The following is a 14,010-nucleotide window of genomic DNA, read 5'->3' on the forward strand; positions in this document are numbered from 1 at the left end:
GATGCTTATCACCAATTACACACGAAAACAGCCAGAAGTTAAGTTGTGGTTTACGCAGCAAAGCACTAGCTTTGAGCAAAAATGCTCAGGAGTGGCTCTGAGGACTGAAGTTAAAGCCACAGAACTGACACAAAAAACAAAAACCCAAAAAGAAAAAGAAAACATAATAAGTATCAAGATAATTAACACTGAATCATTAGGTTTGTTAATAAGGATCTTTTTCATTTATTAGTTACCAACTTTCTTATTTTACTTTAGTAAGAAGCTCAATAATTTTTTTTCTAAACAAAGCTAAGGATTTTGTAGCTTTCCACATAATTCTTGGTATCACTTTCATATCTCTATCATATACAATATTATAATTTTTTATTTAGAATGAACCAAGCAATTTAAATAGCCTTGTAGAGCTTTATTTATTTGTTTATTTATTATTTATTTATTTATTTTATTGTGAGAATACCGTACAGAGGAGTTAAATTACATGGGCAAGATAAAAAGTACATTTCTTATCAACCATTGTTGCCTAGTCATTGTGCCTTGTAGAGTTTTATTTTCTTCATTCTAAAGAGAAATTCAACTTAATTTGGACATTTTTGAACTCTGGAGACTGTTACTTTTGAAAAGAGGAAAACTTTTTGTGTTTATTTTTATTGTTTTAGTTGTTGCTTTAATAAGCTTGGTTTTGTAAAATAGTTATAGGAAGATAGGTTTAGCTTCTACTATTCTCATATGCAGAGAAAATCGATACAGGCATTGGCATTTGTGACCATTTCTTAAAAGAGTAAAACACCTCTTATTAAAATTCTAGTGTATTCATATGTGTGGCACAATACTCTGGGTCTTCTTGTTTGCTTCTGACAGTTTATAGATTAAAAACTCTGGAGCGGTATGTTTTAATTGTTCTGAAGTTTTAGCATAATGGATGCTCCACTGAATGACTGCAAAAAGTGTAATGAATTATAAAATTAAATGTACTGGATGTTTTAATGAATGTCCATTTCACAAGTTACAAGTTATTCAATGATCTGTCATGTTTTTACTATACAATTACAGACAAAAGAATAATTAACTGAATATAGCCTACTCACTGAAGTGATTTCTGTTTTAATTAAAGTGATACAACTAGTCTTCTTGTATCAAGATACATTTAAGGTATTTTATAATTTAATGTGTAGTATTGAACAAATTTAATTGTGTCAGTTAATTAAATGGTGGCATTATTCTCTGTAAGAAGATTAAATGACATGAAGTGTTTATATTTTTATTCTTTTTTCTGTAGGACCAAAGAATGAACTTTTCCTCTTTTATGGGAAAGGACGTCCTGGAATTGTTAGAGGAATGGACTTGAATACCAAAATTGCTGATGAGTACATGATCCCTATAGAAAATCTGGTAAACCCTCGAGCTTTAGATTTTCATGCAGAAACCAATTATATCTACTTTGCTGACACCACCAGTTTCCTAATTGGCCGGCAGAAGATAGATGGTACAGAGCGAGAAACCATTCTGAAAGATGGTAAGTGACACTGTGACATTAACATCAAATTGCTCAGAGCTAAAAGACTTTAAAAGGATAAATCTAATGGATGTCAGAGTAGCATTAAGTAGATCTCAAGTTTTCCTTGTTGATTTAGAAATGTTTCCGGATTGTGTTTGCTCAGTAGCATTATTTTCCTTGCTTTTCACATACCAATGTGTTAAAAAGTTTCATGTCACAATTGAATTTATAAATGTCCACTGCATTTTAAATACTATATGAATTAAAGTAAGCTAGTCTACCTCTTCTGGGAAAATGTGAATCCCAATGATACACTTAAAACAGTTAATGGCATGACAAAATTTAACAGACCTGTAGGACTTTATTCTCATTAGAATATTTATGTTACTCAAAGGACATTAAAAATGTCACTTTCCTCCTGTCACAATTTTTGAAATGATTGAAATAGAATTCTCTAGTCTGCCATTGAAACAGCTATGAATTATTCCTTTTTATATTTATCCATACATGTGTGAAGTTTGTGCAAATACTTTACTAAAATCAGTTTTTATATAAGATATTTGACTGGGAAACCCAAACAAATAACAAAAGAATATAGATTTGGAAAAAGTAAGTCTTTTCATAATCAAATCAAACGAAGCAGACGTTTGCTTAGCTGCCAGCAACATTAATGATTCTGATCCCTCTTCCTTTGTATGGGAGACTTAATTACTTTTGAGTGATTTAGAAATCCATGATTTTAAGACCATCAATTGTGTGCTTGTTAAATGAATTCTGTGATCTTAGCTATCATATGAGTAATGAATTTTAGAAAATGACTGCTGCTTTCAAGAAATTTTTACTTTGAAAAATGATATGAACATATGGAACATTTAAAGGCTTTCCAGTATAATAATAAATATTCCAAAGAAATAGTGACCTCCCAGATCATGCATATCAGTAATGGAAAGCTTTGTGTATAAAGGGAGGGGCTTGCATAAAATTCTGAAGAAAAATTCCAAGAAATGTTTTGGATCTACAGAGTTTGAATGAATGGATGAAGAAATATTGCTGTAATCTCTATCTAATGTGGAGTATGGAATGAAGCAGTCAGGATTAAAATAAAAACAAAATAAAATATAAACAAAGTAGACTAACATTATCACAGCATGAATTTCTATAAATGGCAGTATCTCCAGGTTCTATGAGAAAGTGGAACCTGAGAGGATTATACATTCATTATCTATTCAACTTGGCTATACTTTAAGTCAATCCTTTAAGATAAAAACGTCTGTTCTCCATGAGTGGCACATGAAGTCTTGAAACTAAATAAGAGCTACTCCAGTTTTTGTCTTTTTTTTTTTTTGGTGGGAGTGGGATGGGGAGTAGCTTACTGGTTAAGACAATACAAATCCACCATGATTTAACATTCTCAAGGAGGGTGTAATTAAAGTTAAGATTTTTGCTTCAAAATGGCTGTGGCAATCTCTCTGGCTTTAATTCTATGAAACATGATAGCAAAAGATAAGGATATGACAATTGCCAGATAATGGCTTTGTATGTTCTGGAGCAGTAGTCACAATTGGATTATTCTCATTTTAACCCAGACACTTTCAAGGAAAGCTAAAATATGTTATGCAAAGGTTTTGGTTTTCTTTAAAAAAGTATCCATTCCTGTGCTGTGACTGAATGTTTCAGCTAGTAATCATGTCTTTAATGACAGTATTTTTGTCAGTGAAAATGGTGGGTCTTTGAGTTCTACTTCAGTCACAGAGATCAATGCTAATAGCCATTTGGGCTGCTGTAGCGAGCATGAAGGTTAGGGGAACATTTTGCACATTTTCACTCAAATGTATTTAACCTTTTATTTCTTATACAAGAAACAGCTGTCTGTTGTTTTTAGTTTCTTTCTTACTTTCCATTAAGAATTATGATCTCTGCTAAAATAACATCTTTATATGAGGAACTCAAGAATTACATTAGTAAATGACAGCTCATGATTCTTGAAATCGGAAAAATTATATTCTGTGTTTTCATTTGTTTAGCAATAAGTGTCTATGATGTAACTTGAATAAAGAAAACATGGATCACTACTGAAAATTGTGTTTGTAGGTAATAATAACAGAGGAGATATGAAAGAGAATGCAGTAATGGAGGGCTATGAATAAGAAGGCAAAGGGTTGCATTAAATTCTGAAGCCATAAGGGACAAGAAAATATTTTGATCTATAGAATAATGTGAATGAAATGATACTATTGCAACTATTGGGTTTTCATATCACAATTTTTGAAATGATTGAAATAGAATTCTCTTGTCTGCCATTGAAACAGCTATGATTTATTCCTTTTTATATTTATCCATATGTGAAGTTTTGTGCAAATACTTTACTAAAATCAGTTTTTTATATATTTGACTTTGGGAAACCCAATCAAATAACAAAAGAATATAGATTTGGAAAAAGTAAGTCTTTTCATAATCAAATCAAATGAAGCAGACTTTTGCTTAGCTGCCAGCTACATTAATGATTCTGATCCCTCTTCCTTTGTATGGGAGACTTAGTTACTTCTTAAGTGATTTAGAAATCCATGATTTTAAGACCATCAATTGTGTGCAGCATGGGGTTATTTAGTAGCGATTCAACCAGATGAATGGAAGTCTTTTGTTTCTTAAGTCTTGTAATTTTGTAATATCACCTTACATTTTGTATTTAACATCCACTTATCAGGGAGACCATGTACTGTGTGTCTCTTTGCTTTTGGCTTACCTCACCCATTATGATTTCTTCTAGCTCCATCCATTTGCCTGCAAATGCCATTATTTTGTCCTTTCTAATGGATGCATAATATTCCATTGTGTATAGATACCACAATTTTTGGATCCATTCATCTGTGGTGAGACATCTGGGTTGTTCCCATATCCTGGCTATTGTGAACAGTGCTGCAATAAACATGGAGGTGCATGTGTCCTTGTATACTGGTTCCTGTTGTTCAGGACAGATGCCTAGAAGTGGTATGACTGGGTCATAAGAGAGGTCAATATTTAGCTTTCTGAGGACCCTCCAGACTGCTTTCCCAAGTGGTTGTATAAGTGTACATTCCCACCAGCAGTATAATAGGGTTCCTCTTTCTCTGCATCTCTTCCAGCATTTGTTGTTGGCTGACTTTAGGATGTGGGCCACAAAGTTAACTTTTGCTATAACTGTAACTTTGGCAATACCTTTTGTCCTTCTAATATGATTTATGAATTTTAGATGCTGCCATCTTATTTTTTGATGTTAAAGTCAGTGATGGCTGTAATCACTAACATACAATGAGTACTTTGTGGGCAGTGGGATTGTCTATTGTAAGTGTATTATGACATTTAATAACTCAACAACTCCCATATGCCAGGTTTATTATTTTTTTTCTATTTTACAGGACAGAAGTTATGACTTAGGAAGATAAATAACTTTATCAAAGTCATATATCTATTATGTAATATAGCATACAAAGAACTGTGAAATCAAGATGTTATTATGCTTTCCAACAAAACTGTTACTCTATTACACTTTTCATGGATGTTGGTGGGAGGTATGAATTATTTGAGACAAAATGTGATTTATTACTAAGATCAACAACAAAGCCAGAGTGTCAATAAATTTTTCAGGGTCCTGAGCTCCATTTCCCCAAAGAGCAACACAAACCTGACATCTGCACATTCAGTACACCATATAACAAGAGAGAAATAGGGAGGTTAGAGAACTCCATTTTTTTCTAATAGTAAGAATGCCTGTTCATGGCTCTAAAGGGACTTATTTTCTCTGTCTTCTGAGAGGTATAACTGATCTTTAGTTCATAGAGAGACAAAGTTTTTTTTTTCTGACTTCCAAGATTACATATTTTCTTAACATCTTTGAAAATACAATCTAAAATAGTTACTGTGTTTCTTTGCTTTCAGTATGGGAGAAATCCAGAAAACTTCTCCCTCAACCATGCTAGAATGCAAATACAGATGACCTAATTTTCATATCCTTTGGATGTCTGAATAACAGTTTCCAAAAGACATCTCAATTCTGAGCCCCAAAACTTGTGATAATTTCTTCATTTGGTAAAGAAGACTTGCAGATGTGATTAATTAAATGTTTTGAGATTGGGAGATCAGTTGACCTTTTTCTGGGATGGCTGTAATGTAATCAAAAGGAAAATTACAAGAGAAGAAAGAATGAAAAACAAATGAGAAAGTGGAAGTTACCACTTCCACTTCATTACAGGGGCTGTAATGAAGGTAGGAAAGAATTATGGGCTCAGTATTGCTTGCATCTGCCTCCTAGAGCCTGGAAAAAGCAAGGATGTGGATTCATCTTTAGAACTCTAGAAAAAGGATTTAGCACACATCTTTAATTTAGTAAAATGAGATGAATTTTACCCCCCCACATGTTCATTTGTGACAGCAACCACAGGAAACTGAAAAGCCTGTGCCTTCAGCCATTGTGTTGTACTCAACTCAGGTATTACTTATGGTGGAGTCTGCTTAAGTAGGGGAACAAGTAGACATTTCTCCATACTTCAGGGTCTTCTTTTAGCTGAGATACTTTTATGAACAGAGAAGTTATAAAGTAATGAATAGCTTGGGATAAGATGAAAGGTAAGCTGTCTTTTATGATACTCTGAGATAAACAATGTCATGCACAGAAAAGGTGTTTCTCCCTGATTTTCGTATTACCTCAATGCATGCTTCAACATAGCTGGTGACATGCAATCAAAGGGTCATATCATGTTTATGTGGCTTGCTGACAGTTCAGAATCTGAAAGGTGAACCTCTACTTTAGTACGTTTTTTTTGGTAAGTCTAGGGGCTTGAACTTTGGGCTTGGGCACTGTCCCTGCTCTCTTCAGCTCAAGGTGAGCACTCTACCACTTGAGCCACAGTGTTACTTCTGATTTTCTATGGTTTATTGGAGATAAAAGTCTCACAGACTTTCCTGCCCAGGCTGGCTTTGCACTGTTTTCCTCAGATCTCAGCCTCCTGAGTAGCTAGAATTACAGGCTTGAGCCACCAGCACCCGACTGAACCTCTACTGTAATCTCAGTCTTTTTCTATTATATTCACATTATTCGTATGGATTTTAAAGTCTATCTGTTCATCTAACTTTGTGTTAAATTATCCTAACCTTATCATTTTTTGGTGAATCTTTATTACTTAAAATCCTAATACCAATACCAACATACCCACCCACCCCCCACACATATGTGACCATTTACTACTATTATTTTCAGATTTATTTTAGGTAGTTTCATGACTCTAGGTTCAGGAGCCATTGGGCATGAACTCATTTGTACCTAACTGACACTGACATTAAAGTAAGAGTATAATTTTCCACATCTAGAAATCATTTGTTATCCTTGAATTTGAGTGAACTTTGCCATTGTCTATCTCTCTATGAATTATTACACCCTCATAAAAATGTAATGCTAATAAATTATCTTAGAAAGAACCTATGAACTTTAAATATTGATAATATCTCATAAAACACATTTAAAAAAAAAAAAACCTTTACTCTCTACTACTAGGTTACAAGTTAGTGTTGATCGTATGTTTTTTGCTTTCATCTCAACTTTCTTACAAAGAATGAGCCGGAACCAACCCAGATGCCCCTCAGTAGATAAATGGATCAAGAAAATGTGCTATATATACACAATGGAAGTCTATGCCTCCATCAGAAAGAATGACATTGCCCCATTTGTTAGGAAATGGAAAGACTTGGAAAAATTTATATTAAGTGAAGTAAGCCAGGCCCAAAGAAACATAGGTCTCATGGTTTCCCTTATTTGCAATATCTAGTATATGTCTGAGTCAAGCAGAAAAGGTCAGACAAGGTGATGTTAGGGAAATAAACCCTAAGATATGTATTCAAATGTTTTTTTTTTCTTTCATGCGATTGTTTCTAACGCATTTATAAGATTATTTATTTGTTGCTTTGTAAGTCCCTCCCCGACAGTATAACCCCTGCTTTCACTGTATTTGATGTCGGTATAATTTGTGGAGGGGAAGGGGAAAAAAAAACAATTAAATAGGGATACAGTTGGACCCATTGCAACAATGAGATGTACAAGTTGTTATGTCGAAAACGAACTTTACAACTTTCGTGGGCGGGGGGGAGGAGGATGGGAAGGAATGGGAAGGAGAAACAAGGGAGGAGGCTACAATGCTTGATAAGAAATGTACTCATTATCTTGCCCATGTAATTGTAACTCCTCTGTACAGTATTTTCACAATAAAAAAAACTGAAAAGTATAGCGTCTGACCAATCATTAAAGGAGATGATGAATAAATTTGTCAGTCACAGGCCATATCCTAGCTAAACCCGTTAAGAAATATTTAAGTGTCTTCACAATTCATGAGAATCTAAGAAATGTAATTGTCTTCCTGACTGGCAAGGGTTTGCCTTTTCTACCCATAGTGGTTTTTATTGACTGTAAAAACCCAAAATTACTTGAGATTTGAGAATTGAAAACTGTATTCAGTTTTACATTTTGAAAATACATACTTTGTATTTTTTGTTTCTTGAGAAGTGAATGAGATGTTGTAAAATTTATAGCTATGGTATTAATTTGAAATCTTGTCTCTCAAAATTTGTCTTGTAAAGACATACTTTCTATGGCTTACTAAATTTGAAAGTACTGATACGTATGCAACACACATACATTAAGCAAATGTACCATGGAACTGTTCTAGATGCTTCTATCAAAAATCCATTGTATTGCTAGTAAGTTGAAAAGAATGAGAAAATATTTGGCAATTTCCAAAGTAGTATAGAATTATAATAGGCTTGGAATCCATCACTATTGGTATTCAAAAAGAAGAAATATATTCAACTCATCTAATTATTCTTAGCATTGCACAATTCCTATTTGTTCTGTTGAAAATCATTTCAGAATCCTTTCATTAGCCTAGAACTACCATTATGAACTTAATAATTAATAAAAAATTGTTAATGCAAATTTCTTATTAAAAAGTTCAGTAAGCTAACTGTTGTTCATGACAGTTCATTGTATATCTCAAAATAGTTGATAGAGAAAAAATATTATATTTTTATTGTAAAGATACTGTACAGAGGGGTTACAGTTACTTGAGTAAGGTAATGCATACATTTCCTGTGGAGTGTTATTACCCCCCTTTGTTTCTCCTCAACCATCCCTTCCCTCCCCACCTCCCCAACTCCTCCTTCCCCCACCCTGAGGTTGTAAAGTTCATTTTCAACATAGAATCTTTTACATGTCATTGTTGTAATAGCTCAACCTGTAGCTTGTTTCAGCATTTTGTTATTTTCCTTCCCCTCCCCAAATTATAAAAAATGTATATACAAGATTCAGGGTACTGAAATCAAACTGAGTGAAAACAGGAGTTATACCATGGGGGAGGAACATATGAAAGAAACAAAACAAATCACATAGTACATTATAAGTTCATTAAAAACAACAGCAACAAAGATAAAACCTCTTGTTCCCTATCTTGGGGTTCATTTCTATTAGTACCACCTTATATGGTCATATGTGCATCACTTTTGACATTTTCTATTTGTCTGGTAAGATTATCCTACATGTATACTAGTTATTGCAAATAAGGGAAACCATGGGATCTATTTCTTTGGGTCTGGCTTACTTCAGTTAGTATAATTTTTTAGGAGAAACTCTAGAGCATCCTGACACAGGCTGATATTTTCTTAAGAAAGACACAGAAACACAACAAATCCAAAAAAGGCTGGATGAATGGTATTGAATGAAATTGTAGAGCTTCTGCATGGCAAAGGCATAGGTAGCAAGATCAATAGAAAGTCCATGGATTGGGAGAAGATCTTCATTAGACATACAGTGGACAAGGGCCTCATATTTAAAATATACTTAGAAACAAAAAATAATTAAATCACCCACCAACAAATCCTCAAAGAAACAACCACCCCATTAATAAGTGGGCTAAAGACTTAAAGAGAGATTTCTCTGAAGAGAAGTAAGAATGGCCAATAGACACATGAAGAAATACTCAACTTCTCTTCCCATAAAAGAAATGCAAATCAAAACAACATTGAGATACCACCTCACCCTTGTTAGAATGGTTAGAATCAAGAGATCTAACAACAACAGGTGCTGGCGGGGATGTGGCCAAAGGTGAACCCTACTGCATTGTTGGTGAGAGTGCAAACTCGTTCAACCACTCTGGAAAGCAGAATGGAGGTTCCTCAAAAGACTCCACATAGAGCTCCCCTATGACCCAGCAATCCCACTTTTGATCATTTACCAAAAAGATCTCAAACAAGGCAATACTAAAGCTACCAGCACAACTGTGTTTATTGCAGCATTATTCTCCATAGCTAAGAAATGGAACCAATTCCCAGATGTCCCTCAGTAGATGAATGGATCAAGAAAATGTGGTATATTTATATATACAATGGAATTCTATGCCTCCATCAGGAAGAATGACACCACCCTATCTGTTAGGAAATGGAAAGACTTAGAAAAATTATTCTGATAGAGAAAATTCTAATGTTCCCAATATAAAGAAATAATTGAAATGGATTCAACTAGATCTAACCTAATATATACCTATATCTCACCAATATATATAATGAAATGCCATTATGTAACCCACTTATAGTTATGGTGTACTAATAAAAGCAAAACTCTGTTTTAAAAAGTGTTTAGTAAATTAGATTTGGATGACTTTGAGGTTCAAATTAGGAAACACTAGCTCCTTCTGTGGAACTATGTAATATTTATAAATTCTTATAATCTGAGAAATGTCGATGAGACTATGTATTCATCAAAATAGTTCTAAAACATGATCACAGTCATAGCCTATGTATAAAATGTGCTGAACATTTTGATTCAGTAGTATATGAAACATAACTTTATTTTTGCTTCCAATTATCTATTGATTTATAAAATAATTTTTATATTCCAAATAAAAAGTTAGTCAAGCTTCAATTTTTAATTATTTTGCTCACAAATAATAAGCCATAGAAAGACTAGACAGTTACTTTCAGTCAGAAAATATTATATTAAAGTAAGCCAAGTGCAAAGCATAGGTCCCGTGGTTTCCCTTATTTGCAATAACTAGTATATATATCTGGACGGGCAGAAAAGGTCAGATAAGATGATGTTAAGTGAAATGAACCCCAATATAAGGATACAAGTATTTTTTTTTTCTTTCTTGGTATTGTTTCTAATGAATTTATAAGGTGCCACGATGTTTTTGTTGCTTCCTATGTCCTTCCGCCCACAGTATAAACCCTGTTTTCACTGTATTTGATGTTGGTATAATTTGGGGAGTGGAAAGGAAAAAAAAAACAAATTGTTTAAATAGGTATACAGGTTGATTCATTGCAACAATGAGATGTATGAGACACTATGTCAAAAAACGAACTTTACAATTTAGGCAAGGGGTGGGGCGTATATGTGGAGATGCAAGGGAAGGGATGGTAGGGGAAAAACAAAGGAGGAGGGAACAATGCTTGATAATAAATGTACTCATTACCTTATTAATGTGATTGTAATCCCTCTGTACAGTATTTTCACAATAGAAAACTTATTAAAAATGAAATAGTATAATGAAAAAAAGAAAAATAAACACAATCTCAATTTGATATTTAAGATGCCCAGTCATATTCATGTATGTATGTATGTATGTGTGTGTGTGTGTGTGTGTGTGTATGTATCTATCTATCTGTGTGTGTACGTGCATGTCTGTGTATGACTATTATTTGTGGCTGTATGAACACATGCATACTCATACACACATATGGCAATTCTAAAAGTAAGAATCAAGCTTTCTCTGCTATCCATCTCCATTAATTTTAGGCTAGAAGGATTACAGAACATATTTGATCCTCTACATCATATCTCTCATCTATTTTCCTGCTAATTTCTAATGCCAGTAATTTTTCAGCATTTGTGGAATGGATAAAACTTGTAGGGAATGGTATGGACATGGGATTTTTTTTTTTAAATTAGAACTTGTCACATTGTGAACGAAACTCTTCAGAACCCTGGTATATCTTTAAAATTGACCCTCCCTCTTGCTAGGTCTGATGGTGTAAATTTGCAATATGTATCATGAAAAATAAAATAAAACCAACTTTTTCTTTCGTTATATGTGTTTGCCTATCTATATGTTTGTGTTTTCACAAGTATTTTGGAAGTTTTCTATTGGGTCTGCTTTTGAATTTGTGTGTCTGAATATTTATCATCTTATGTTTGGTTCCTGTATTCTGTTGATCAATCATGTTGTAGTATGCTGAAAATACCAGTATTCTAGAATTCTCTCCTAGGTAGTCTATATCAGTTTAAATATAATTTACACAATTTGTTTCTCAGTAAACTCTGAGAATGTTAATCAGTCCCCATTATTCCATTTCCAGAACTTGTTTTACCTTTCTCAGGTATGAACCAGGTTCTTGATATTTAAGGTGAGAATTTCATGCACTTGGAAACACAAACTACAGAAAACACATTACAAATTTCTTTCTAGAGATATGATAAAAAAAATCACCCTTACTCGAATTTGAGGTGAAAAGTCACCTTTTAACTTCTGTTACTTTAGAGACTGGGATAAATTAAACAAAAACAAAAACAAAATTATCATTTCTTCTCTCAAGATATTAATGTGGAATTTCTATTTAATCAAGTAATTAATAACACTTTCAATCTTGTTGCAGTAAACACAGAAGACTACTGTTCATATTCCTCTAGTGGTGGACAGGAGTTCATGCTTAATATTATGCCAGATATGCACCTGTGCATTCCTTGGGTTTTATTCATCTTTGTGTAGCTGCCTCACCAAAGGGTCTCTATCTGAATTCTTGTTCTTTCCTCAATAGTGGACCACTGTTGTCTCTGGAAGATTTATAGTGAGTAAAGAAGGATAGTCTCTCTTGGGCTGGGAAGGTGGCTCAGTGGTAGACGCTTGCCTTTCATGTCTGAAGTCCTGAGTTCAATTCCTCAGCACCACATAAGCAAAAAAAGAAAAAAGCCAGAAGTGGCACTGTGGCTCAAGTGGTAGAGCACTAGCCTTGAGCTAAAGAGCTGAGGGACAACGCCCAGGCCCAGAGTTCAGGCCCCACGATCAGACCTAAAAATAAAAAAAAATAAAAAAAAAGGAAGGATACTCTCTTTACTTGTTCCAGTCAGTCTTGTCTTGTGATTCTGGTTTTTAAAGGCAAATCTTAAATAATAATAATAACAACAATAATAATGCAAATCTTTCTCTTTCCATGGCATATTATCAATGAGAGTTATTGGGCAGGATATAGTACAAGATCCACTACCCAACCCCCCACACCTCACACACACTTGACCACCTTCTACCTCTCATCCTCCTACCCTCACCTCTGAGGGAAAACATCTGCTTTTGTATCAATCGGGAGATTTGGGTTCAAGCAGCTTTATGTACCTCTACCACATGAAGGCAATTTTTGCTCCAACTCTTTGCTCATTGTTGATTTACCTTTGTTTCTGACCAGAGGCTATACTGTTCTGTAAGTAATAGACCAGTGCTGCTTGTGGGAATAGTAAGCCTGTGGTGGGACCTGGGGAGTTTCCTATCCATCCCTAGGGGACTCAAGGCTTTGGCTGCTATCTTCCCGAGGGGAAGCTTACCTTTGCAGCATACTTAGGTTTCCCTTGGGAGAGAAGGTTTTTGGCTTTTTTTTCTAGTGACAGCTGCATTTCCCCTGCCCCCCTCCATAGGCTCCCTCACTGAGAGTTGTTCCTTGTCTCACATTGGGGAGTAAAAAGGTCTTAAAGCCTTTCCCCAGGGGTTTAACAGTTTTCTTTTGTAATAGAAGAGGAGCCCAGTGCTTGAGTGGAGTTTCATGACTGCAGGCAGCTCAAGGGTCTCTGACAGGTTTTCTGTGCTGCTTTCAATATTTCTCTGTGAACTCTGTGGAAGGAATACTTTGTGTCATGTAGTCCCAGAGACTCTAAACTCTTACATCAAACTACATTCATTTTTAAGAATTTGTTTCCATTTTAGATTTTTCTAAAAATCTGTTTTTATGGTAGCTGCCTCTTCATCTTCAGCAACAGGGGCATTCATCGGTCCTGTTCTCCCTGGAACTCATGAAATGTTATATATATATATTTTTTGATAATTGGGCTTATTTTTACTTCTTATGCATGTCAGTGTTCTGTGTAGCTTTTTTTTTCATACTCTGAGTGAGGCTGAACTTTAAGTACTTAGAGTTCTTTAATGTAAATGGAGCTTGAAGGACAAAGTTAATATTTTTAGAAGTGTTTCTTGCCTATCATTTACCATAGTAATCCACTCAAAACAATTAAGGACTCTGGACAAGGTCCAGCAGTAGAGCATTTGCTGTAAGGGTCTGTGGTTCAAATCTCAATGCTGCTAAATAAACAAAAAGAACACAGAATAAGATTACAAATAATTGATTGTTTTTTTTATATTTTATTTTTATTGAAAAGGTGATGAGCAAGGGGATTGCAGTTACATAAGTAAGGTAATGAGTACATTTGTTTTTAATCACGGTTACCACATTCCTCA

The 14,010-nt window shown here is 34.3% G+C and overlaps 1 protein-coding gene across 1 annotated transcript in view; it reads left to right on the plus strand.

Moving 5' to 3' along the window:
• Positions 1 to 14,010, plus strand: part of Lrp1b (low density lipoprotein receptor-related protein 1B) — a 1,500,426-nt gene that overhangs the window by 759,020 nt on the left and 727,396 nt on the right. The window contains exon 11 of the mRNA XM_013030060.1: positions 1,280 to 1,516. Coding sequence (XP_012885514.1) covers positions 1,280 to 1,516 — 237 coding nt within the window. The remainder of the gene's footprint in view (positions 1 to 1,279; positions 1,517 to 14,010) is intronic.

The sequence above is a fragment of the Dipodomys ordii genome, unplaced genomic scaffold, assembly GCF_000151885.1.
Source record: "Dipodomys ordii isolate 6190 unplaced genomic scaffold, Dord_2.0 Scaffold126, whole genome shotgun sequence".
NCBI lineage: Eukaryota > Metazoa > Chordata > Mammalia > Rodentia > Heteromyidae > Dipodomys > Dipodomys ordii.